At 43.3% G+C, this 23,599-nt stretch overlaps 7 protein-coding genes across 7 annotated transcripts; 4 read left to right on the top strand and 3 right to left on the bottom strand.

The window, feature by feature from the left end:
- Positions 1-327: 327 nt before the first annotated feature.
- Positions 328-3,358, top strand: IL334_002627 (uncharacterized protein; the record flags this gene model as incomplete). The annotated part of the gene is made up of 9 exons (XM_062934371.1): positions 328-792; positions 876-902; positions 985-1,254; positions 1,318-1,388; positions 1,454-1,593; positions 1,661-1,727; positions 1,790-1,862; positions 1,963-2,145; positions 2,219-3,358. The coding sequence occupies 9 exons, from the start codon at positions 328-330 to the stop codon at positions 3,356-3,358; spliced, it is 2,436 nt and encodes an 811-aa protein (XP_062790422.1).
- Positions 3,359-3,498: 140 nt separating this feature from the next.
- IL334_002626 (uncharacterized protein) lies at positions 3,499-6,919 on the bottom strand (the record flags this gene model as incomplete). The annotated part of the gene is made up of 11 exons (XM_062934370.1): positions 3,499-3,576; positions 3,650-3,805; positions 3,858-4,893; positions 4,975-5,205; positions 5,270-5,364; positions 5,430-5,484; positions 5,537-5,667; positions 5,726-5,874; positions 5,932-6,238; positions 6,439-6,817; positions 6,879-6,919. 11 exons carry the CDS (start codon positions 6,917-6,919, stop codon positions 3,499-3,501), a joined length of 2,658 nt encoding a protein of 885 aa, XP_062790421.1.
- A 1,467-nt stretch (positions 6,920-8,386) lies between these two features.
- IL334_002625 (uncharacterized protein) lies at positions 8,387-10,726 on the bottom strand (the record flags this gene model as incomplete). The annotated part of the gene is made up of 8 exons (XM_062934369.1): positions 8,387-8,422; positions 8,478-8,593; positions 8,680-8,892; positions 8,960-9,313; positions 9,372-9,760; positions 9,837-9,998; positions 10,089-10,376; positions 10,671-10,726. 8 exons carry the CDS (start codon positions 10,724-10,726, stop codon positions 8,387-8,389), a joined length of 1,614 nt encoding a protein of 537 aa, XP_062790420.1.
- A 1,078-nt stretch (positions 10,727-11,804) lies between these two features.
- On the top strand, positions 11,805-14,299 carry IL334_002624 (uncharacterized protein; the record flags this gene model as incomplete). Its single annotated transcript, XM_062934368.1, has 8 exons — positions 11,805-11,837; positions 11,970-12,000; positions 12,062-12,150; positions 12,227-12,421; positions 12,503-12,652; positions 12,718-12,743; positions 12,816-12,900; positions 12,962-14,299. The coding sequence occupies 8 exons, from the start codon at positions 11,805-11,807 to the stop codon at positions 14,297-14,299; spliced, it is 1,947 nt and encodes a 648-aa protein (XP_062790419.1).
- Positions 14,300-14,689: 390 nt separating this feature from the next.
- IL334_002623 (uncharacterized protein) lies at positions 14,690-16,273 on the top strand (the record flags this gene model as incomplete). The annotated part of the gene is made up of 9 exons (XM_062934367.1): positions 14,690-14,719; positions 14,788-14,818; positions 14,869-14,948; positions 15,083-15,280; positions 15,351-15,517; positions 15,631-15,736; positions 15,794-15,839; positions 15,897-16,120; positions 16,178-16,273. 9 exons carry the CDS (start codon positions 14,690-14,692, stop codon positions 16,271-16,273), a joined length of 978 nt encoding a protein of 325 aa, XP_062790418.1.
- Positions 16,274-16,680: 407 nt separating this feature from the next.
- IL334_002622 (vacuolar-sorting protein SNF7) lies at positions 16,681-17,953 on the top strand (the record flags this gene model as incomplete). The annotated part of the gene is made up of 6 exons (XM_062934366.1): positions 16,681-16,858; positions 16,971-17,056; positions 17,127-17,218; positions 17,357-17,471; positions 17,670-17,787; positions 17,874-17,953. The coding sequence occupies 6 exons, from the start codon at positions 16,681-16,683 to the stop codon at positions 17,951-17,953; spliced, it is 669 nt and encodes a 222-aa protein (XP_062790417.1).
- Positions 17,954-18,608: 655 nt separating this feature from the next.
- IL334_002621 (uncharacterized protein) lies at positions 18,609-23,417 on the bottom strand (the record flags this gene model as incomplete). Its single annotated transcript, XM_062934365.1, has 6 exons — positions 18,609-21,173; positions 21,231-21,413; positions 21,470-21,694; positions 21,752-22,102; positions 22,170-23,072; positions 23,139-23,417. The coding sequence occupies 6 exons, from the start codon at positions 23,415-23,417 to the stop codon at positions 18,609-18,611; spliced, it is 4,506 nt and encodes a 1,501-aa protein (XP_062790416.1).
- Positions 23,418-23,599: the final 182 nt, after the last annotated feature.

Raw genomic sequence — 23,599 nt, 5'->3', positions numbered from 1 at the left:
CCAGCCTGAGAAGTGGCGGCCGGGGCAAAAGACTTGTTGGAGCTTGTAAGCGGACGGGAGTAAGAATAGAAAGGGTAAGGAAGGACGAATCAAATGTCAAAGGATATCAGAAAAGCTTTTTCGGTGACAAAACACAAAAAGCCCTCGCCGAATGATATGCCAGGAAATGAATATATAGACTGATTTACGGGCTGACTATCTCCAAAAAAAATCATCCTCTTCCCAGTTCTGTACGCCTCAAGCTCTTCACATCTGAACCTTGTTCGTTCGTTAAAAAAATCTTCTCTTCTCGGCAGGCTAGTTTTACGAAGAAGGTCGTTGGTCACAATGCCAAAACTTAATCAAATCTTGTGGTTATTGGTCTCTTTTACTTTGTTATTGAAAGGTATCAGAGCTGAAGGACTCCAAGTGTATATCAAACCCGGTCCACATAATTGCGTGGAAGGCGTAAACGATGCTATAAGTATGGTGACCTTTGGTGATATCTCTCCTGACGCAACATACTACGGTGGAATGTGTACCTCGCCTTTGAGGCTCACATCGCTGGCTCTCTCAACTATGAAGTATTGTCAAAGCAAAGAATTTCAAGATAGAGGGTGGGAAAGAATCAACGGCTATTGTACAAAATATGGTGATACAACTTTACCTTCCTGGGACGATATTCTATCAGTCGTCAATCAAAGTAATATAATTGAGGATGTAAACGTTGTCGACCCCGCCATAATAGGAACCGTGTATAATAGTACCATTATCTTGAGTCAAGAAGCTTTTGATGCTGGTTACAAAACTGAAGTGAGTGTTGCGACCTCGATACCAAGTATTAGACATGTTAAAGGGCTTTTGCAGAAAGCTGACGACATTTGTGACGCTCCCAGATAGATTGGCAGCATGAGATGATCTACGTAAGTGGCATACTTCGAGATCACACGTTCAATGACAACAATGGTGTAAAGCTCCTGATCTTAATGAGATCGTCGATTCTAGCATCATGCTTTTGGTTGGTGTATGTATATCCTAGTGGGACTTGCTGTTCTTGTAGGGGCATTTAATCGATGTTTCGCGGTATTCGTTCAGCGTTATGCTATCCCATCATACACTGCAGAAGCTGTTTCGCCTTCTTCGAAAGGGTTCAAGGGGAGATGGTATACTTTATGGAGAAAACACGTTGAAATTCCAGCTTTATTCGGTTATAAACATTCTCAAGCCTGTGCATGGGGATGGTTGAGCGTTCCGACAAGGATTCAGGGTTTGTTTGTGAGTAGGATCAGATATGTAGAACCGAGAATTTGTTGCTGATTATGTTGCGGGGCGTGATAGATCTTCGTGTATGTGGCATTGAATATCGTTTTCACTTCTGTTGGATATACTTCCTTCTACGAGAGCGTTTAGTGAGTTCAATACCTCCTTGATCTGTCTGAGTGCACGGACACGTGGGCTGACATGTTTGGTCTAGCTGGTATGGGCACAGAGATACTCAGTTGATCAGATATTTGTCAGATCGAACTGGTATCATGTGTTTTTATAACCTACCTTTACTTTGGTGTCTAGCAGGAAGGAATGACATTATTTTATGGATGACTGGGTGGTCATATTGTGAGTAGTACACTCATTGTTCTACTACACGAAACACCTACTGATGACGGGAATCGGTATCTGACAGCCACACTCAATCTGTTTCATAGATGGGTAGCTAGGATTGCTGTTTTACAAGCCATTGTTCATTCGGCGTAAGTATCATCGGGATTTTCGATACGTAACGGTTTGGACTGATCCGTCATGCTTGAGACAGCGGTTATACGTATCTGGAGAGGGATATTCTGGCGGAGGAATTCGCACAAAGGTATTGGTGGACTGGTGTGATCGTAAGCTATGATTCGTCGATGTGGCACTATCTTTCATGTGTTCGAGATTAACCGCAATCGTAAACAGCCAATGGGCTAACTACCGTAAATTTGGTGTTAGGCTACGATTGTTATGAGTTTATTAGTCCCTTTAAGTGTCAGACCGATTCGGGAACGGTTTTACGAAATTTTCTTGATTATTCACATCACCTTTGCTTTGATCACTTTGGTCACACTGTGGTATCACGTTGAGGTTTTCGATGGTGAATACTATCCATGGATTTACGCTTGTATCGCAGTCTGGGTGAGTATTCACTCTTGATGGGTCTCCAACGATTCAAGCTGACTGTCACTTTGTGGAATTCTTCACACCACAGTGTCTGGATCGTTTTATCAGAATAGTTCGAGTTCTCATCTTGACCTACAAGGCATTATCGAAAACAGGTAAAAATACAATTGCAACTATCTCAGGCAATGCTGGTACTGCGGTAAATCAACTTGGAAGAGGGTTAATTCGATTATCGATCACAACATCAACCAAGATTAATCCTCAACCGGGACAATATTATTTCATATATACACCCTTTTCAATGAAACCATGGGAGAACCATCCATTCACTTTGGCTTCATGGCGTCAAAATCAAAATGAAACTACACTGGATTTCTTGATTGCACCTTTGTCAGGTGCCACTAAAAGATGGCAAAAGAAAGTGCTATTACAATCAACACAAGTTCAACAAAATGGTGTAAGTTCAGGCGAAAAACAAATTGAACTTCGGTTATTATTGGAGGGACCATATGGACATACAAATCCAATTCAAAATTATGACAAAGTGTTGTTGATATCTGGTGGAAGTGGTATTACTTCGTCGTTACCTTATTTACATAAATTGAAAATGATTGGAATCGAATTACCTGAACCTACCGTTAAACTGATAACCCTAATTTGGATAATCAAGAAAAAAGAATACACATCAGATGTGTTGTCTTTTGAATTGAAAGAATATATAGAGTATGGTTCTGTTGGTGGAATCCCTTTTCAATTAGAATTATACGTTACTAGAGATAATGAAAACGAGAAATCAGAGGACAAACTTCAGGATGATCATCAAGTCATGAACGGTCTTGGATATGACGAAACTCAAGGTTCTCCTTCTTCGCTAGGAAGTGGAGATTCTCCTGAAACGACTCGAGATTCAATGATGGAGAAGCTCAAGTGCGAATTGGAGACTGAAAAATCTTCTCAATCAAGTTCGACAGATCTCACCGCGAATATCCACAAAAAATCTAGCAATTCCAATGTTCTTACAGTCCATTCTGGTAGACCCCAAATCAGGGATTTGATCGATGATTCAGTCGAGAGACTGATCGGAGGTGAGAGATTAGCAATCTCAGCTTGTGGTCCGTACAAAATGATGGATGATGCGAGAGCAACTGTTTGTGACATATATGGAAATGCAGAAGGACAAGTAAAAGGTGGACGTATTGAATATTTCGAAGAATTGTTCGCTTGGTAAAGAAACTTGGCCAAATCTACCGAGAACGTTAGTGATGACATGAGATTCATTATGGTTGACCGTTATCTATTACCGTTACATGAAGTCGTTATGTTTTCCAACGTCCAGAAATTCAAGGCCAATACTCTAGCCATACAGTCTTAACTCTTTTTGTGATCTGTTCCGTAAGCATCTCCCAGGAATCCGACCAACACAATACTTCCATCCGTGCAGCCATACTGGATCTCATCATCATCAGTACAACTCCTATCTGATAGCGTACTTCGGGTGTCGCAAGGTCGTATCACTTACCACAAATTTCTCTTGGTCTAATACTAGACTCATAAGGTTTTTACCGGGGGTTTGTAGGTTCAGTCCTTTTGACTGATCTTTCCAGGCTCCACCGACGGACTTCATCTCTGTGAGCCTCATTTCATCTCGGGACCGAGCCGGCACTCCAATATAGAGCTGAGAGATGTCATATTAGCTTCTTCACGTATGATCTCGTCGATGCACTTACGTGTCTATCGGCACCTGACCTGGCTGCAAATCTAGTCGAAGTGACTATCCTACTTCTCCTTGCATCTACAACACCTTTCTCTATATCGGAAGCATTAATTATCTCTAGTATCCTCGGTGCTGTTGTGAGGAGGGGTACAATTCTTTTCTGCAGTCCCTTCAGTGTGGTGTCCTTACACGGTAGTATAGGATTCGGGAGCTGTCTGTTTGGTGAGATAAGGGGGTAAGCAGGACTCGAAGCCTGTTTGATGGGACCAGAGGAGGAACCCGGACTCGGTCTACCCTTGTTTCGTAAGGAGGTAGGAGTCGCGGACTCGGAACCCGATCGGACCATACCCTTAGCGGATGATATACTTGTGATGGACTGACTAGTGGTCTGCGTTGAGCGATATTGAAGAGGAGAAGACATGCTTTGAGACATCGCCTCGGGGTTCATGCTTGGCGTAGGTTTTTTGCTGGACAGTGTAGGCATTACGCTTGACGCTGTTCGCTGTCGTGCACGAGTAGGAGTGGTAATCGATACAGGACTTCCAGAACGGGCTCGAGAAGCCGACAATACAGTCTTTGTTTTTGTATCAGCCGGAGATGGGGTTGATGGTGCATCCTGTCCCGCTGAAGCATAGGCTACAGATGACACGAATTCTTCAATCTCTTCCCATGATAAACGGATGATCATGTCTCTGTTTGCGCACGTCATCCACCTGCCTTGTCCTTCGAACCAGTTGATCATGCCCGATCCACCTTGTCCACTCCCAACAGCTTTCAGTCTGCTTTTCCATTCCATTTCTTTTTCACTCTTGCCAAGAGTTCTGCCTAAATCGGAAATCTTGAATTGAGCTATCATTTCTCTTTTCTTGATACTGAAAGCTCTGATCACTCCATCAACCGTAATAGCCACAATTTGATCATGGACGAGTTGTATCCCTACACATATATTGGTCTGTTGACCGAACCGAACAATTTTCTCGCCTGTTCGCCATGACCATACTACTAGTGCTTTATCCGCTCCAGCAGATACAAGATGATTCTCATTGAGCCTAGAATAATGGGAATGATGAACATCAGCCGTAAGTGGGCGGTTTACTAGCTTTCCAGCAGGAAAAATACCAGCAACTCACGCTACCGCCCTGATACCATGCAGGTGTCCAGACAAGGTATGCATCATATCCCAGTTATTCCCTTTCCTTTTCCACACCTGTACCCTACCGACATCGTGGTAGCCAGCAACAAATACACCTGCAGGAGGATAATAGTCGAGGCATGAAACCGACTTGGCCGGGATGACAAGTGGATCGGGGATGGATGATGGATGTATGGTCGTCAGAGAGGGTAAGTACCATACTCTTATCCTAAATACCGGTCACACGATTAGAAATCGGCGGATACTATGCAAGCAGGAGACCGACCACTCACGTTTCATCGTACGAACCGCTAATCAAAGTATCTCCGCGCAGGCTAAGAGACGTGACATAGTTGGTATGTCCTTTTAGCAAAATCACTTTCTGGGCCTGCATCGCTGTCAGTTGACTCGATTGCTGCAGACCTTCTGCCAGGTCAAGCGTATCAGACTCACGAGTCCAGCATTCCAGTTTCTTTCTCTCCGCCACAAGTTTCTATACAACACCTCCCTGTGCGAAACATCAGTACGAGTTTCACAAAATCCTGGAAAGCGATACACACCATCCATACGGGGGAGGCACTTGAAGACTAGCCAAGCCAACTTTGCCGTCCCATTCCCTCCATTCAAGCTGTTCACAGAAATGCTTCCAGAGGGGCTCAACCTTAGTCAAGTCAAGATACCCTTGCGAAACCTTCGAGTGTATTTAGCTCAGCTCCACGTGCGTAAATACTAGGGGCAGCTAGACTCACTTTTCGTAGTTGGAGTATATCTTCCACCTCTAACAAGCCGAGTACATCAACCAGGATACCCTCATCCAGTCGGGACAAGATATCAAACCTTGATCTTCGGTATTTCTCGAGAAGAGCAATTTGAGCACTTATATCAGAAGGGTGGCATGCTGGTTCTCTACGTATCAGTGAAAATAGGGTATGCACTAAGCACCGACAGATCTCACATTCTACTACGAGACCTAATAGCTGTACCCTTTCATCTCTACCCATGTCTCTAATAGTCCCGTGTAAGCCGTTCTTCATTTCGTTCACGATTCTTTTCTCCGAAGCGACCTCTTGTCTTGACGTCATTTCTTTCTCTGCACATTGTGCATGCTCGATCTCTAGGCCATGATATCGCGACTTTAACACATGGAGCTGAGAGTGTAGATCATGCAGGGAGGACGAGGAGGCTGATTGCGAGCGTACAAGGAGATTCTTATAATGCGTTATTTGGCGTAGGTAATGCCTCTCAAGGGCTGCCAAGGGTGACTGGCACATAATAAGCGTCATTGATTCCACAAACATGCGGTGAATACTCAAGGAGAGTCGACTCGGGGAGGGAGACGGCAAGATGTCGAGAAGGTAAGGAGGGGAGGGGGGGGGGGAACAAGAAGAAAGGGTGAGGCAGATGGAGGAGAGGTACAAAAGCACAGGGCTGAACAAGAAAAGAAGGACGTAGACCTGCTCACATTCTCATCTTCTACACCGTTAGCGGTTTCAGTCCTTAGCTCCCAATCATGCTCCGTCACTGGATCATCCCAGTTTGTAGGTTCACTATAAATCTCTGGAAAGCCATTATGTGGCTGTGGCTCATCAGCTATCCACGACTCAGATGATACTGACGGGTAGCCTTGAGTAGAAGTTTCAGCCGGCATATGACAGAGTGGAGAATTTACTTGGGTCAATGTTCGAGCAGTTATAGGTTGAGATGTAGACGGAGCACCTCGAGGTGTAGCTCTGCCATCAGTCTCCACTAGCAGCTTTATATCTCCAATGGCAGCTGGATGAGCTGAGCGAGAAGTCCTGGGCGGGAGTCTAGGTCGAGCAGCTGGAGACGGTGATGGGACGCTAGGACCAGGAGATGGGGATTTTCCGAGGAGTTGTAAAAGATCTTTTGGGATTGTCCAACCTTGTTTTCATGGTAGGGGAGTCGGCATGTGTGAGGCTCATCTTGTAGGCAGTTTCAGACCCAGTCAGAACATGATAGACTACATTATACTGTTCATCGTTCTCCAAAGTGACAGAACCGTTTCTTTCGAGATTTTTTCATCAGAAAACACGTCTAAAGCATCTCTTTCGCTTGGACCTCCTTCAAGACCGCCAAATGCGGGCATGAGATGGGCCATTCTCCCATGACGTGGCTTTTTGCCTTCTTATCAGTACACTGCCGAGTGCCTCGCTGCGGGTGGCAAATACCTCTATTGTACAAGTTATGACGTATTTCCCCAATTCAGCCACCTTTCTCAACCTGTACGTCAGAGTTCGTTTATGTTCAGTTTGGCCGTGCCTTCCGACTCACCGCTTTTTCAAACTTGCGTATGCAACGCATAGACAATCTGTTAACCCCTCTTCATTTTGCTTCTCCATCTTTGTTTACCTTTAAGCATCACCTTTATATCCATCTACAAACCGATACTTTACTACTACTTCAACCCATAAACCAAGCACACTCGATCACAATGGCTTTCAGTGAGTAGTCTCTGCAATGGATCCTCATTTTACCTCATCTTAGCACGATTCTTTCGATGCTTTTCAGTGCAAAACCCCTTTCCGTCAAATTTGCCTCCCAATCCTCATTTCATCAGAGTGTCACTAATACTCTCTCTTTCAGCCGCTTCTGACATCATCAAGATCATCCTCGCTGTTTTCCTCCCTCCCGTCGGAGTATTCCTTGAGAGAGGTTGTAACGCCGACTTTTTAATTAACGTGAGTGGTTTCACCCATCTTTTCTCTGTTTTTTGTTTATTTTTTTTCGCTCCTCCTTCTTACCCGTCTTCGCTCATAAGCTAACATACAGAGCGTGGATTAGATTCTGTTAACTGTGCTTGGATACATTCCTGGTATCATACATGCCCTTTATATCATTCTGAAGTATTAGAGGTCTCTGGGTCATTCCCAGAGCGTTCCGGGGGATGGGGGAGGTGAATGGAAAGAGTGAGTCAGGATTTCATAGGTTTGTGGCGTGAAGGAGCCTTGGTTTACTGTCAAAGGACCATTTCGCCACACTGCCACCCGCACGTGTGAATGCCAGCTGATGTGGACTTTCTGCAGGATAGGAATGGTCGAATATACCCATGATGAGATATCGTCGAGCGAGGCGAGACAATCCAGAGATGAATGAATGAGTTAGCAGTAGAGTAATATCGGTGACTTGTGTATAAAGTTCAACCCATGCAGTTTATAATACGTTATCTTTGAATCGTGCTTACTGGTGTCATTTTCACTGACGAACGTGCTCACTACACAAAATGCGGTGGACTACAAGTGCATTTCGGTATACCAGATACTGAGTTTATAAAACACTAATAGATGAGTAAGATTATACAGTGGATCGCCAGTCACAAAATGGCTAACAACGCGCAAGTCTCGAATATATGCTACAGAATATATGCTACAGATGATTATGATACAGAAAACTTAGAGATGTTGACGGCCCTCGACGAGATAGGGGAACTGTCGTTCCAAGTTAGCATGACTCACACAAGTACTCATGAAATCCAATACTCACCTCTTTACCTTTGTCGGTCCACAGTTCCTTGACGGCAGCTATTGCCCACGGCTTCCAATCTGTCTCTACCAGCGCTCGATGTCTGTCTCTCACTGCTGTTCTAGTCATCGGTGGAGCTATCGAAGCCAAGTAGGTCAAGTCAAATTTGTTAGAGTATATTCTCAGAGACACACTCCGGACCAACCGATCACAGCAAGCTCACGTATAAAACTGTCAATGGGATTCTCAATGGCCAATCTCATCGCTTCCTCCAACTGTTCTTTGTTATTCTTTTGGACGTGATAGACAAAAGGTGGACCATAAGGTCTCAGACCGTCATGTTGAGAATACCATTTCGTCCAATCATCTGGATCCGTTCGATTCCACGATAATACAGGATTAATGAACGGGACACCAAAACACAATGCGTCGTAGGCTACGACGAATACATTAGCAAATTTCATACATGTGGATACTCTTTCCCGTAAACAAGCTGAACTCACGTGAAGGTGAGATTTTAGGTTTGCCTACTCCCACAAGAAATTTACTAGAAGCTAAAGTTTGATACCATTCATCTTGAGGTAAAGGTCCCAAGTTATTCATTTCGTGAAATCTTACATGATCTTCTGTCACCTCTGACTTTTCATAATGACCAATGGTTGCTATCAACTCGAACTTTTCTTTCTCATCTGATTCAGGCATTGTATTTACGACTTGATTCAATATGTCATCTTTGCCCCATACCCATTCCGTTGAAGAAGTATTGAAGTATTTCGAATATTTACCCAAAGCCATTCCTTTGTGTTCTTTCGAGCTCGGTAATGTGATGGCTTTACATCGTGACTCGATCGAATAGCCTACCGAGATATATATCAGCCATCCTGATCCCGACTATGTGTTATGGTGCAAACTCACCCAAGTAATGGTTACCGATACCATGATTCCACATGGCGTAATTTTCAGGACTCAGAGTGAAATGAGCTCCCAACGGATTCTCTGCACCTGACCAAAAATGAAATGTGAAACTCTTCTCTAATGGTATACCTTCTTCGTATCCTGTCCTTCTGACACAGCCGAATCGGCCAGTCGTGGTATTCTGCCATTTACCTGGAGAGTGACCATCTTCTAATGACTCCCAATTGGTTTCATTTCTCTTCATACATTTCTTCAGTTCAATCGATTCCCATATGATCGTTTTCACTCTATCGCTCAATCCCTGATAAAGAGTCAAAGTGTCCATAGGTGCGAACGTATATAGGAGTGTGTAATTCAAGGAGTGTAGAGCTTCAAGTGAGGATCTTGCCCTACATCAAGTAACGTTTAACAGTCAGAATGATACTTTTTATACCGAGCTTTTGAATGTGAAAATTGAACACTCACCAGATATCTTCACCGCTCGTTTTCCCCATGACGGCATTATTGAAATGCATCGAAGCTAAGATGACCACTGTTTCTTCGCCTTCACCACATGTGTTACTGGCTATACAATCCGCTAATCTTTCGAGCGAAGGTTTATTCAGATCTCTTGCAGCTTTTCCATCGCTATAGAATTGAACGGTCAGCTCGTAAACATATCAAATAATACTAACTCGTCTGTCGTTTGCCAGGTGTAGGGTATGATGATCAACTTACTCTTTAGGAAACCTATCTTGAAAGACATTGATTAATTCCCTTATTTTATCTGATTCTTTTTGTCTATCTCTTCCATCGCTTAACCCGATCCATGATTTCCATTCGCCAATACTCGATCCTGATCCCGTTGCTTTCAAATCCCATATTTTACTAATCACGCCTTGATGGTTGTCTTGTAAGTTGACACCAAAATCATCTTCGAACTCGGTGGATGGGGTAATCGATAGATAGAGGAATACGCTTATAGTGAATAGGGTGGTGAAGAATGTTACGATTATAGCTATCACTCTGTGGGGGAAAGCGTTCATTTCGATCGTAGAATATAATGTAGCAGATGAGCGATGAATGAATGGATAACAACAGCATGATCAGCATACAATCTGGTTACGACGTCGTAGAGCAGATATCTCTGTGTAGAATAGGGGCGATATTGGATTTCGATCTGAACCAAGGGAAGGTGTAATAAACGGACTCGGGAAACTCGTGAAACATAATCATCCTTTCGGGAAAGTGGGATGATTTCACACCTGTCTTCTCGAGAATATGCAGCAGAAGAGGGAATTTAGTGGAAGGACTACTCACCTAGATTGATGCGAGTTGAATACACTCGAGAATTGTTTACTCTTCTCATTTATCATGATGAGCGTTTCTCTTTTATGTTTGGCGATTCTTGTTCCTCTATATCCTCTCCAATCGCTTATACAGTGAAGGGCTTCCTCAGGATGAGTCACAAGCGCGATTGTCGCCAGCTGTGAGTCAATGATTATTGTTCGTCAATGCCGATTGACCATCTAGGTTTTCGTAGGACGTTGACTTGATATGTGTGTTCGAGTGGAGCGAGTCAGTTTCTTATCGTGTTGTGTTTGAGAGTGCGAGGTGTATGAGATGTAATGAATGTGCGTTAAAAGAGTGTAGCTTGATTCAATTATCAAAAGAATGTGATGAATAGTTAGTACTAGCTTACGAGATTGAAAAGAAAAAGGAAAGATCAGAAGTACAGCAAAAGTGAAAGATAAATATTCTTAATGACTGTTTGATTCAAGCATATTCATTGCCTACCGTCCGCTTCGGTCTGCATACATCGGTTCTCAATCGCATGGAAGGAATAGCTGGACCACATGCAAACCTGGCGTTCGTTTCGGAACGAAGAAACAGTAAAACTATAACCAACAGATGGGAAATGTAAACAAACAGAAAAATATCAAAGTGCGAAAGAAAAAGAAATCAAGCGGGCCCTGAACATCTTTGTTTACGGCACAAATTCAATTGTTCCCGACGCGTCGCACTGCTTCTGCCATTCAATAGATAATGGATAATACTGAATAAGTTAAGAGGATGTCTGCTGGAATAGAATCATTTGTATAGGCCATTTATCCGTATACATCAATCATGTTGTTCGAGATTGTCTGAGCCATTCTCATATTCAAACATCAGCTCGAGACAAGAGATGCCGTCCAAACCTCGAATCAAGGTACGACCAAGAGTGAGGCGCACTGGCGCACATTCCTCTCTGATTGATAAGAGGGCTCCAGTCTCACATCAACTCAATCAAAAAATTAAATCAATGGATAGACTCCCTCTTCCTTATCTTACATTTAGGATTTTCATTCATATGCTTGGTTCAGCGATATTTCTTGAGATACGACAGATCTAGACTTCGAGTTATCCTTCAATTGAAACTGGTTCACCATCCCGTATTTCAGATAGGTGACGAAGATGAGAGCTTCTGAGGAATTCAACTGTCTTGAAGTGAGGTATTTCTCTCGACCCCCTTTCTAATCCGCCTTTGTACTAATCCCTTCAACTTACTCATGATGGGGATTTGACATCACTGATTGATCCTAATGAGCGATATACTAACACTGATACTGACTGTTATAGGTCTGGGTGGAATGTGATGGTTTCCGGCTAAGTATGTCAACTACCAAATGAAGGAATCGTGAAAGCTGACATGACACGGTCATACATCATAGATGAGCTCAACCCTTCTTTTCAAGCGAGTCAGCGAAAGCAATCTCCTACATATAAATCTTTCTTGGAAATAGGTGATCCATCATGTTCCGTGAGTTCATAAATCAAGTTTCCGGTTCTTACCAACCAACCTCACTCAAAGCTGATGAGGTATAAATGGTTTTTAGAGATATACATTCCACGTCAAGAACAACTCTTTAAGTGGATGGGTGGGAGATCTGATGACCGACATTCAAATTGATCAATTCACATTATGTACAGATTTCCTTTATCCAATAGAAGGAAGTCATGTCGCGCACGGACAAGTTTATAGGGAGAAATCAGAAGAAATAGATGAACTAGAAAATATACAGGCTCAAATAGTCAGCTTCTTTCTTCTTCGTTTCTAAAAGCATATTGATACATGAGCCGATGGACTGATATCTGCTTATGCGCTTTCATAGATCAATGATGAAGATGAAGGTAGAATCGTATTGTTATTCACCCCAGCTATGAGTTTGGGTAAAATCGTCTTCTCAATCTGGAGAGGAACAGTGAACAGACAAGCAAAACAAATTAAGAAGCGGTTACCAAGTTGGATAACTGATGATATGGTGGGCTACCCAAAATTGTTCGAAGCAAGGTAACAATCCGAGAGACGACTGACCACGAGTGATAGGCTACGTCGGCCCATGACGGATGCGAGTAAGTAACCATCAATTTCTGCTCATGTATGTTAGACGGAGGTGAGTAAATCATTTAATGATCTTGAAATAGCATCCGTATACCGCCCCAAGATCAGAAATTGTTTGAAACCTTCGATGAAGACGATGTTGATCCTTGGATTAAGTTTGTCTTTATTGTAAGTCCACCAGTCTCTCGCCTGTAGCGGGTGACACAATGAGCTGAAATGTGTGACTTAGTATGGTACTCACGATGCACTGATATTAAACAGAGTCATACTGGCTACAACCGGTAATCCGGCGTCAACATTAAACACTGCTCCGACCAGTCAAGCTGATATACTTGTTCCTGACTCTGCACCTCCTTCACCCCAGCTCCCTTCTATTAACGAGATGGCTCCCCTTCAGACAAAGTCTGCTGGCGTTATCCCTCAAGTAAATATGACACTGGACCAAATACCGGAAATCGGTTCCCTTGGGAACAAGCAAGGACCGGATCCAGAATACGTGAAGGATACGTTTCACATAGAAAATGGAAAGGATTCACGAAGCAAAGATTGTACTGACCCATCAAATAACGACCGCGCGTCAAGGACCATCACATCACTTCTATCTCAGAAGCCTTGTGTCGATCCGCCATCTATCCCTCAAGCCAGTCTTGTGAACTTGTCTTTTACAGACAGAAGAGAAGATCCTTCTATAGAAAAGCACGCTGAACAAGATGGATGCTTCCCCCTCAATATGGAACAAATACTGAGCGCACTCGAAGAACAGACCGAGTTCCCACTTGCTGAACCTGTCAATAGCCAAGAGAGATCACTATATCAAGCAGCAGCAGCCATGGATAACCCGCAACTTACGATACATCTAAACGTACTTGGTCAAAATCTATTTCCCATCACTACTATCACTGACCCTGGTAACGCAGATACTGACGTCAAGAAGCGAAAGATCTATCAGAACGCCGACGCACTAATGGGCCCATTAATCAGGAAACCAAGACCGCTTCCAATCGTCGAATCATATGATTACGCCTACAACCCTTCTCCCACTCAATCCAGGGATACTAAATTACGCTCTGCTGACTATGCCGAAATAGAAGTTGACGAAGCCTCATTGCAACGAATCTTCGGTTCGCCTTTCGAACCACTTGATCCCAATCGATATCAAAGACGGGATCAGAGAGAAGATATGTCTTTATATATGCGCAGAGAAAAAGAAAGGGACAAATCCAGACAGGAAGAGAAGGAACGTGAAAAGTCTGCAGCCGAGAGAGAATCGAGAAAGAGAATGCAAGGGAGAGAAAGGCCACTTAGAGAAGGTGAGAAGCTTACATGGGTAGCTAGAACGGATCGCACAGGTACAGTGCAGCGGGTGGTTCCACAGCAGCGGATAAGTCGCATACCTGACGTCAAAGCCAGATCGCGGAAAGAAGTAAAAGTCAGAAGAAGAAATAAGGGAGAAGATAATGAAGGACGAGCCATCCGAGAGGATAGGAATGGAAGGTTTGTAAGGGGGTTCGAGAAGAACGAGGGGAAATCTGAAGACCTAGCTATAGACATGACTTTAATCGACTAGTTTTCGTGTCTCCGGAGAAATGCGATACCTTGTTCAGTCCATAATCTCAATAACATCAAACGCTACTGCACTCAACACTCGTATGGTCATCACGAATGAGTTCGGAGTATGTGGCTTACATATCCACGTATCTCAAGTAGCTCGAGTGGTTCTAGTGGTACAATGACATACCGAAGAGGTCTGTGCGGATGGAAATATGCTCGGTCGCAAGCTTCCTTGTACCTGTCTGTGCGTTATCATAATTGACATGGGAACACTTCAAGATCCAATCACGGTATATATGACTGTATATATGATAGGTATGAGAGAATGAAAGAGCATTCTCTTTCTCTTCTTTCCTCAGATACACAATTCAAAGCCAATACTAGTTACAGTGAATGAGCGCCCAAGATGAGGATAAAAGAAGCTAACGGTCTTTCTGTATGCCCTGATTACATATATATTCGATGAAAATACATAAGCTGACGAAATATCTTGTCATGTAATAGGTCTGGTTAGCCGTGGATGGGGAGAAATTGGGTGAGTACTTCACGATGGAAGCATAGAAGCGGCTCTGATCACGGTATTAGATGAACAAACGGTTCGAAAGACAGGCGACGAAGATGAAGGATTCAGGATAGAATGTTTCTTATCTCCTTTGGCGCATCAAGTGAGTATAGTGTCATCCCTGCCGTCCTTTCAGCGGACGTCAATAATTCCTATATTGAACTCATGTTCAAACTCTCTCAGATCCTGTATGTCTCTGGAAGCACAATCAGCTGACCGTTTGGTATCTGGGTACAGGATTATACTATTCACGTGCAACTAGGCCGTCAAAGTCCTTGGAAAGGTGACTGGGTCGCTGAACCGATCATCAACGGACAGAGGATTCACTCATTGCATATCAGAAAAAGATGGCATGTTACACATGGTTTAGATACTTACTACCAAGAGGAAAGAGATGGTAGTCTGATGGAATATCCACTCTGTTTTGGTGCTATAGTAAGTTATGACTCTACTGCCGTCTCACTGATGGATAGGCATCCCTGATATCTCGCCCTCTTTGACATAGGATGACCCCACCCAAATGGAGATAAGAGAAGGAGATGATTCAGGAGATGGGGGAAGCAACATGGTGATTGTGGAAATATCGAGAGGGGAGATTCAGAGAGTCAAGCCGTCCAAAAGGAAGATAGGACAAAGGGTAAGACCTCAGGAGAGTACGACTCAAATTGGACCGTGAGTTTCAAAGCATTTCCCCCTACTCTCGCTTTTCTTTTTTTGGTCACACATATCCCTCACTCGAATTTTGACTTCCGGCTACACAGATCTAGCTGATAGAGCAAATCTAGAACCACGAGATCCGGCCGAAAATGCGATGGGAAAACTGGGTATGGGGAAGAGTTCGATTATGATGAGGAAGATAGACAAGGTCCATTCCTCAAATTTGTTTTCAAGGTGATTACGACGTTGATTTTCGACTCCCGAGACGTCGCTAACGCTACGATACTCAAGATTCGGAATGAGAGATATCTCGTCAGGAATAACCTACAAGATCGAGGTAGATGTGCTATTCCCCATAAACGAACGATTGCGGCTGATGTTATTTTCTCCTTAGTCCCTGCACAACAACATCCATCTCAGGTGTCTCGAACAGTGCGACTTAAGGCTGAACCGGATCTTGATATTGATGATTTACCTCTCAGTTCATCTTCTACTTCCCGCCATAAGACTAACACACAGCATTCGTCTAAACGGGAACTACCAGAAGACAGTGTCATCCCGGAATCCGAATCAGCCAAGAGGTTGAGGATGGCCGAAAATGAGATTAAACAATTGAAGGTGAGTGATCATCTATGACAGGGGAAAAGAGTGGACATATTGCTGAAGTTGATTTAGAAATTGGTAACTCGATTGACAAGTAGCCACGGTGGCCGAAATGACTCATTCCAACGTGGACAAAGCAGTCACGATCCTAGGAGGTTTTGGGGATGAACAGATATGAAGTGTTATCGTTCCCTTACAGGGCAGTGTTGTATCGAGAATGCATATCTGATATCGCCTATACGTGTACACAGGGGATAGATGGAATATCTGCAGTGGTATCAGGCTCACAACTGGGTCTGGTGAATTTGATCCCGTAATCTGTATTATTTGGGTTGTACTTACTTGCCTGTTGCAGTTATTTGAGGATGACGAAGGAGAGATAAACTAGATTTGTTTGAATCATATCACAATCTCGGTGGCCAAATCATAGCGATATTATCACAATCGTCACTACTTGATCTATCGACATCTATATCGGGAAGCGCAACGATACAATTTGATTCCTATAACAAGCGCGTGGAGCAAAGCTTTGATCTTAGTACAATCCGTTCATCAACGCATCATTCGCAACAAATATGTCAGGCTGGATGTCATGGTTTGCGGGAAAGAAGGACACTCGAGAAGGAGCGAGAGATGCTATCGTTGGATTGCGTCAACAACTGTTGATGCTTGAGAAGAAAGAAGAACATCTGAATAAGAAAATCGAGGAGGAAATGAAGAAAGCAAAAGCTAATGCAACAAGCAATAAACGATGTGAGTGGTTTCCTCTGGCCTCAATCAGGCTATAAAGACCACTGGATTCACTCTACCGTCTGGAGATGAGATTGTAGTTTTGAGATGCTGATATGAGCTATATGGTGTACAGTGGCTATGGCTGCTTTGAGACAGAAAAAAGCACATGAGAATGAACTTGATAGAATCGCTGGAACGAGATTGACATTAGAGACTCAAGTGAGTCATATCACTGAATTTTCATTCATATGAAAGAAAAACGCACTGAAAACCATGTTCAATATCTCAGGTCAATGCTATAGAATCAGCCAACTTGAATGCTGAGACTATGGTAGCTATGAAGAAAGGTGCGGACGCACTCAAAGGTATTCATAGTAACCTGTGGGTATTTTCCTTTTCGTTTTCGGTTGATTCACATGGTAGAATTGGTCATTCTGCAGAAGATGGCTGTTGAAACTCTATACTCCCTCTACGCGCGCTCGACTGTAAGACTGACCACGCTTTCTGGTAATTTCACAGCACCGCTGAAGGAGTCGATGCTACCATGGATAAGATTAGAGAGCAAATGGATCTTACGAATGAAATATCAGATGCCATTTCAAACCCTGTAGGAATGGGTATCGTACTTGATGAAGTGAGTAAACTTGTATATCCCAGATTAAAAAGAGTGAGATTATCACGAAAGGTCATCGTCGGTCAATACTATCGTTGAAACCTATTATCAATTCTCACATTTGACTGCCATCAATTATCTTACTACCTTGAACACTCGACTGGTACATGGTTGTGATTGTTATCGATTTATCGCTAATCATCTCATTCGGTGTCATAGGACGATCTCAAAGAAGAACTTGATGCTTTGGAGCAAGAACAATTGGATGATCGACTCGCTGGCGCCGATAGAGTACCAAGTCATATTCCAGCATCACCAGTTGGGCAAACCGCAGGACGTGAGTTTCTTGTTCTTTCCCTTCAAGCATACAGTATTTTACTCGTAAGAATTCCTTCACTCACTTACCGACCTGTGGAAAAATAGGAGTCACTGCTCAAGCTCAAGCTGAAGAAGACGATGAAGAAGCTCAATTACGTCAATTACAAGCTGAATTAGCTATGTAATGATGGGTGTAAACAGCTCAAGGCATTCATCCACTCCCCATATAATTTGGTGATTCGGTGGTGGACATATTCTCAAGTATCAAGAGTAGCAAGAGACGATAAGGGGGAACAAGTAGGGATTATATCATTACATATACCATTTTCCACATAGTTCTCAGATTCAAGGGGCCGAACGTTAGATTCAAAGATCGAAATTTTGTTGTGTCTGTCTCTCCAAATTTACCGGTATTCATCTCCCCATCTTCTCATCTCCTCATCTCCTCACTCTTCTCTGTGGTCGTCACATCTCTCTCATTCATACATACATTACAAATACTCTTTATATTTCCCCATTCCCCCTGGATTCCGGCTGTTAGCTTATACGATAGTCTTCTTTGTGAGCCCAATGATGGGATGTAACTCTTACGATATGATGAAGGTTGATGGAATATTCATATGTCGATTATCACCAAGTAGCACAATTCAGTTCGATAATCGAGTCATCGTTATTAGATGTTGTGTCGTCAAGCTTGATGTGCGACAAAGAACGAAATCGAAAAGTATTACAACATTCATATCACGAGACACGTATCGCCGTACAATATGATTTGACTAGAATATACAAGTACATTTTTCACCCTTTTCAATTTCTTGATCAACTACAAGAAAAGCCTCATCAATCCAATTTTTTATTGGCATTGGCATTGACATTGACATTACCAGCTGCAGTTCTCATTGACGAATTAGACGGTGGGGGAGCTAATGGGAATGAATTTGATCTTCTGGGCGTAGGAGTTCCCATTCCCAATCCCATTCCGATAACCCCGTTCGTACTATTCATGGTTGGAGTAATCCTATTTCCTTTCTTCGCCGACCTGTCTCCTTTTACTTGTTGATCGTTTGGATTGATCTGGATTATACCTAATCTATTACCAAAACCAGCTATGATACCATTTGACCTTATAGATTGTAATTGATTGAATTGAACATAACCAAGAACATCAAAAGTTGGCACTGAAAAGGAAGCAGAACCATTTCTTTCGGGAAAGTTGACTTCTGGAAATTTAGCTCGTCCATTTAAACTGTTCAATCTTTCCATCCTCCTGTCATTGATTGAGAGTGAATAATCGTCATAGTTCCCAGAATTCAATTCCGATAATCTCGTTTCTTTAAGTGATTTATTTGATAAGTCATTCAAGTTCATCGAACCGACATTCAAGGTATTTCCATTCCATGGATTTGATAGATTGATTGTGAATATCGACCATTGTGAATCATCTATTATACCTTGATTTTCTTTTCTCAATCCAACAAGAATTGGTTCTGCAATGGTATTGGAGTCATCTATCAAAACTTCCCAATCACCTTCTTCAAAAGTTGATATCGCTCCTAGAGAGTATATTTCATATTCCCCAGAAGGTGAATTAGTCGTTGAAGGAGAGATGGAATTGGTGCTATTCGATATGTTCTCATCTATCCCACCACGTGTACTATTGTTATTATTACTGGCGTTGGCCGTATGTAGATTTGATAATCTCCTCGCACCACCATGACTTGATAATGGAAAGTCACCATTGGAAGGTGGAAGTAGACTGGGTGATTTTTTGGGTGACGTTCCGGGCGAATATCTTCGTTTGATCATTGAAGGTGGAACCACAAGATTTGCTGGATTGGATGATGATGTTGATTTGAATGGCGTTGTAATTTCATCTAACGATGTTCGAGGTCTTGAACATCTACAAAAGACAGTAGTTGTTCTAGGTGATATCCGATCCAGATAAACATGTGAGGTTGTCGAGGAGATTACCAGGTATCCATCTGAGGTGACAGCATTACATCCTGTACATCTCATCGTGCTTGGACGACACAGTTGAACTTTGTTGATACCCTCTGAAGAAGAATTGGGAGAGATGGAGACTAAATGACCAATGAGTTCATCTATTAGATCGATTGATCCGGATCGATATCCTACAGCCCATAATCCAGGTAAAGACGAGTTGGGCATTGACACGGATGTTGTTCGATCCTCTGGATTCTCTGATATAGAAGTGGCAAGCCAGCCAGAGGAGGCTTGTCGATAGACTCGACTTAATTCGGAAGATGTTACTAGAATATCGAGCATGCCTTCTGAACGAATGAAGGCTATTCGGCATACTCTGTCTGGATTTTGAGATTCGATGATCAATGAAGCGTTTGAATCTGGACCAACAGAGAAGACGGAACCATCCGTGAAAGCTACAAGAACAAAGGGAACGGTTGACACGTTTTTGGCTGTTGCTTTGGACGATGCGATTGTGAATGGATCTTCTGCGCCTGATTTGTTCGTATCATCGAATATGATTTTGGTGATCCTCGCTTTCGCTTGCGTCTTCCCATTTACTTGCCTTGAGCTTAGAGAAACGACAGGTCCTTCTTCTTGTATTTGCCAAATATGCACAGTACCATTTTTCGTACAAACACTGATGTATTCGTTATCTTCGCTTAAAGCAGATGCCACGATAGGATCTTCAGGATCTAGATTTGCGATAGGTATAGATATATTTTCTCTAGTTCCGCTTCCTGATGATAGATCATCGAATCTCCAAAGACATATTATATTATCTACTCCAACTGAAATTGCCATCGATCCATCTGAAGAAGCGGATATCAAGTCTATATCAGATTCGTGACTGCAAGGCAACATATGGACTTTCAACCTGTTGACCAAGGAATTTTTGGGAGTTTGATTAGGAGATATATCCGTTTTGTTTCCTTGCTTTTCATCAACTCTTCCTAATCTATCTCTTTGGGCATCAAGTAAATCAGCATCTTTGAGTAGGTATGAAACTACGATATATAGCGTCCCAGCTGTTACTGCTTGAGGAAGAACGACGACTTTGAACAAGTAGAACAAAGGTCTGAGTCGAGGAAGTAGAAGTCTAGAAGTAGGTAACGATAGTTTTCGAATATCAACTGGGCGCATTGAATGACCTAATTTGGGTAAAACAAGAATTGACGCTGGAGGTATGAATATCCTGATGTATGCCCATCCGAGTGGGTTGAGTGAACGCCAAAGCCTTTCAGCCGAAGATAAATTTGCCAAATCAGAAAGTTTGGTCGAGAAAGGAGTCGGTAAAATTCCTTGAGAAGACATAGTCTTGGCTCCAGTGGTAGGTGTATACCCATACAGACCTGCAGTGGTATTCAGGGGGATTCGATGACGCTCAGTAAGCCAATACAATAGTCCAACAGTAATCAACAACTAGAAACCCCCGAATGTCAGCTTGATCGAAAAAACGATGAAGAATACGATACATACCAAGATAAGACTCCCCGATTTCGTTGTTCTTGCTCGTAGGAGCTTACGCCAATTGAACCCACTTTGTCTCCCATCTCCCGTCTCGTCCCCATCCGCTTCTTGATGTACAGGCGAAATGGGTGGTCCACCATTTGATGCAAGAACGTCGGCGAGCTCCAATCTTTGAGCATCAATTGACAAAACCTAAAATTACACTTCAGCATAGGAACACTTGAAAATTGTGACAAAATCGCACTTACGGTCAAGAAGAAGGTGTGGAGCATGAACCAGTCTGTGATGATGACCACAGCTGCGAAGAGGCAAAACTCTCTGACCGGTCGCAAGTTGACACAAAGCCATACAATTCCCAATACAAGTAAGTCTGTCAAAGAGGTAAGAGCGATGGTCGTGCCAACTTTGGATAAACCCAGACCGATTCTGACTGGCACAGAGTGGGTGAACGGAATGGAAAAGATTGCTTTGGTCTAACCAAATACGCGTAAGCATGACTTCGTATTACGCAATCGGGCAGAAGGGCTTACCAATGTCGACATATTTTCCGCTCCAACAACGACGATGACAAAAGGTAGTACATAAGTAGGTAAACTACTTGATCTCCCCGATGATCCCCACCCATTCCATCCTAAAAGCGCTAGAATACTAAAACTCATGACCGATGAACAACATAATTGGACCACACCAGTGAAAGCAAGACCGAACCGAGAGTGCACCTTTGATGCGTTCGATAATTGGACCATGAGTGTGGTGAACAATATAACGTAGAAGAACAGGACTATTTTTGGTGGCGAGGCAGAAATCGTTTCAGGTTGATGGGCGACATGAAGTTCCTGTGAGGTGTTCTGATCTGAATCTTGCGCCGGGTGAGACGTATACTGCACGAGCTGTCAGCCTTGCGGTCGATCGCATCAGATTTCGCAGGGCGAAAGAGTGTACACTCACAGAAAGAAACCATTGTCCAGTTTGATCTGCTCCTGTCACCCTCGATCCTTGAGCTTCAACGAATACTTCTCCTTCAACCTTCTTTGCCATCTCTGTGATACTCTTCTGCCATCTACGCTGGAAGGAGGTGGTCGAATTACTAGGTACACGAAACAGCAGTGCGAAGCTGTGATATATATTTCCAGCATTTGCCGCCCAACCGAAAGGGATGTCATCGGTAGTTGAATTGTGTGGTAGTGGTGGGTGCTGACGAACCAAGTCTGACATAGGAATCTGGGACACTTCAGGAGTCGGTGGATTCTGTTTCGGTGATAGGATATAACAAGCACCAGCAGGGTTCGCATCATGGTAATCCGTGTGAGCCATTTGCCTTATGCACCTCTCTCCAGTGGACTGATATTGAGTCTCCCATTCCTCCGCCATATCCCTGACTAGCCTAAGTAATATGTGATCCCTTTCTTCCCATGATCTTTCGCCCGCTTCTACATCTCTATCAAGAACATCCTCAACATCTGCCCACCCGACCCTCATGATTCTGATTTCCTCGTCGTTCAGTACTTGGTCTTCCGCATTTTGGGGTAATAGACGTCTCAAGCCCCATCCTTGATACTCCTCACTTGTATCCTTCTCCCACCAGCCTGACCATGTCAGTCTGGGTAATAAAGGTGGAGGATAAGGAAAGAAACTATCTAGTACGGGTGTACTGAGCAGCGATAATGGATGTTCTTTTGGGTTTTGACGATATGTAGAGGGTCCAGCTTCGTTCTGCAAAGGAATTCGGTGAGTATTATGGGCATCTGGTGAAGGTGGATGTAGAGGCGGGAATTTCTTTTGCAGGTAAAGTGCCATTGAGGGATAAAACAGGTTAGTCATGACCAGACAGTCAATGAGCAGTGTTCGTATCTGAAACAGTGAATCGCTATTAGTCAGCATAGTTTTCATGGAAAGACGGATGCATGACATAGATACCTGATTCCTAGCACAATGCTCTCCGAATTTTCTGAATGCTTCGGTCACTATCCCCTTTCTCCATCTCAGCCTTCTACGGGACTTTTCTCCTTCACGTCTCTTCCGTCTTCTAGGTCTCATGGTCGAAGGTGGATATCTTTCCTGGGGAGACGAACTCATAGGTTCCTTTTCATACCGATGACGCACCCTGGTGTAGTTGGAAGAAAAAGTGGGATGAGCAGTAGATGTGGATGCGATAGGTGTTAGAGCAGGAGGAGGTGATGGACCAGGTCGAGACATGATATAGATTGCGCCGTAAATGTAAAAGGTCTACTAAGCTTGGCGGTAAGTGAATGATTGGTAACAGTGCCGGCGGTTAGACCGTCATCGTTTGTATACTTTTGTCTTCAAAGAGATGTCGGTTTAGTCTACCTGAGTAGGGCGAACAATTGTCGCCAGGGAATGTATTGATCTTGAGCTTT

Source organism: Kwoniella shivajii, chromosome 3 (genome assembly GCF_035658355.1).
Source record: "Kwoniella shivajii chromosome 3, complete sequence".
NCBI classification, from domain to species: domain Eukaryota; kingdom Fungi; phylum Basidiomycota; class Tremellomycetes; order Tremellales; family Cryptococcaceae; genus Kwoniella; species Kwoniella shivajii.
The sequence above is the reverse complement of the archived record's forward strand: the minus strand, read 5'-3'. Positions and strand labels throughout refer to the sequence as shown.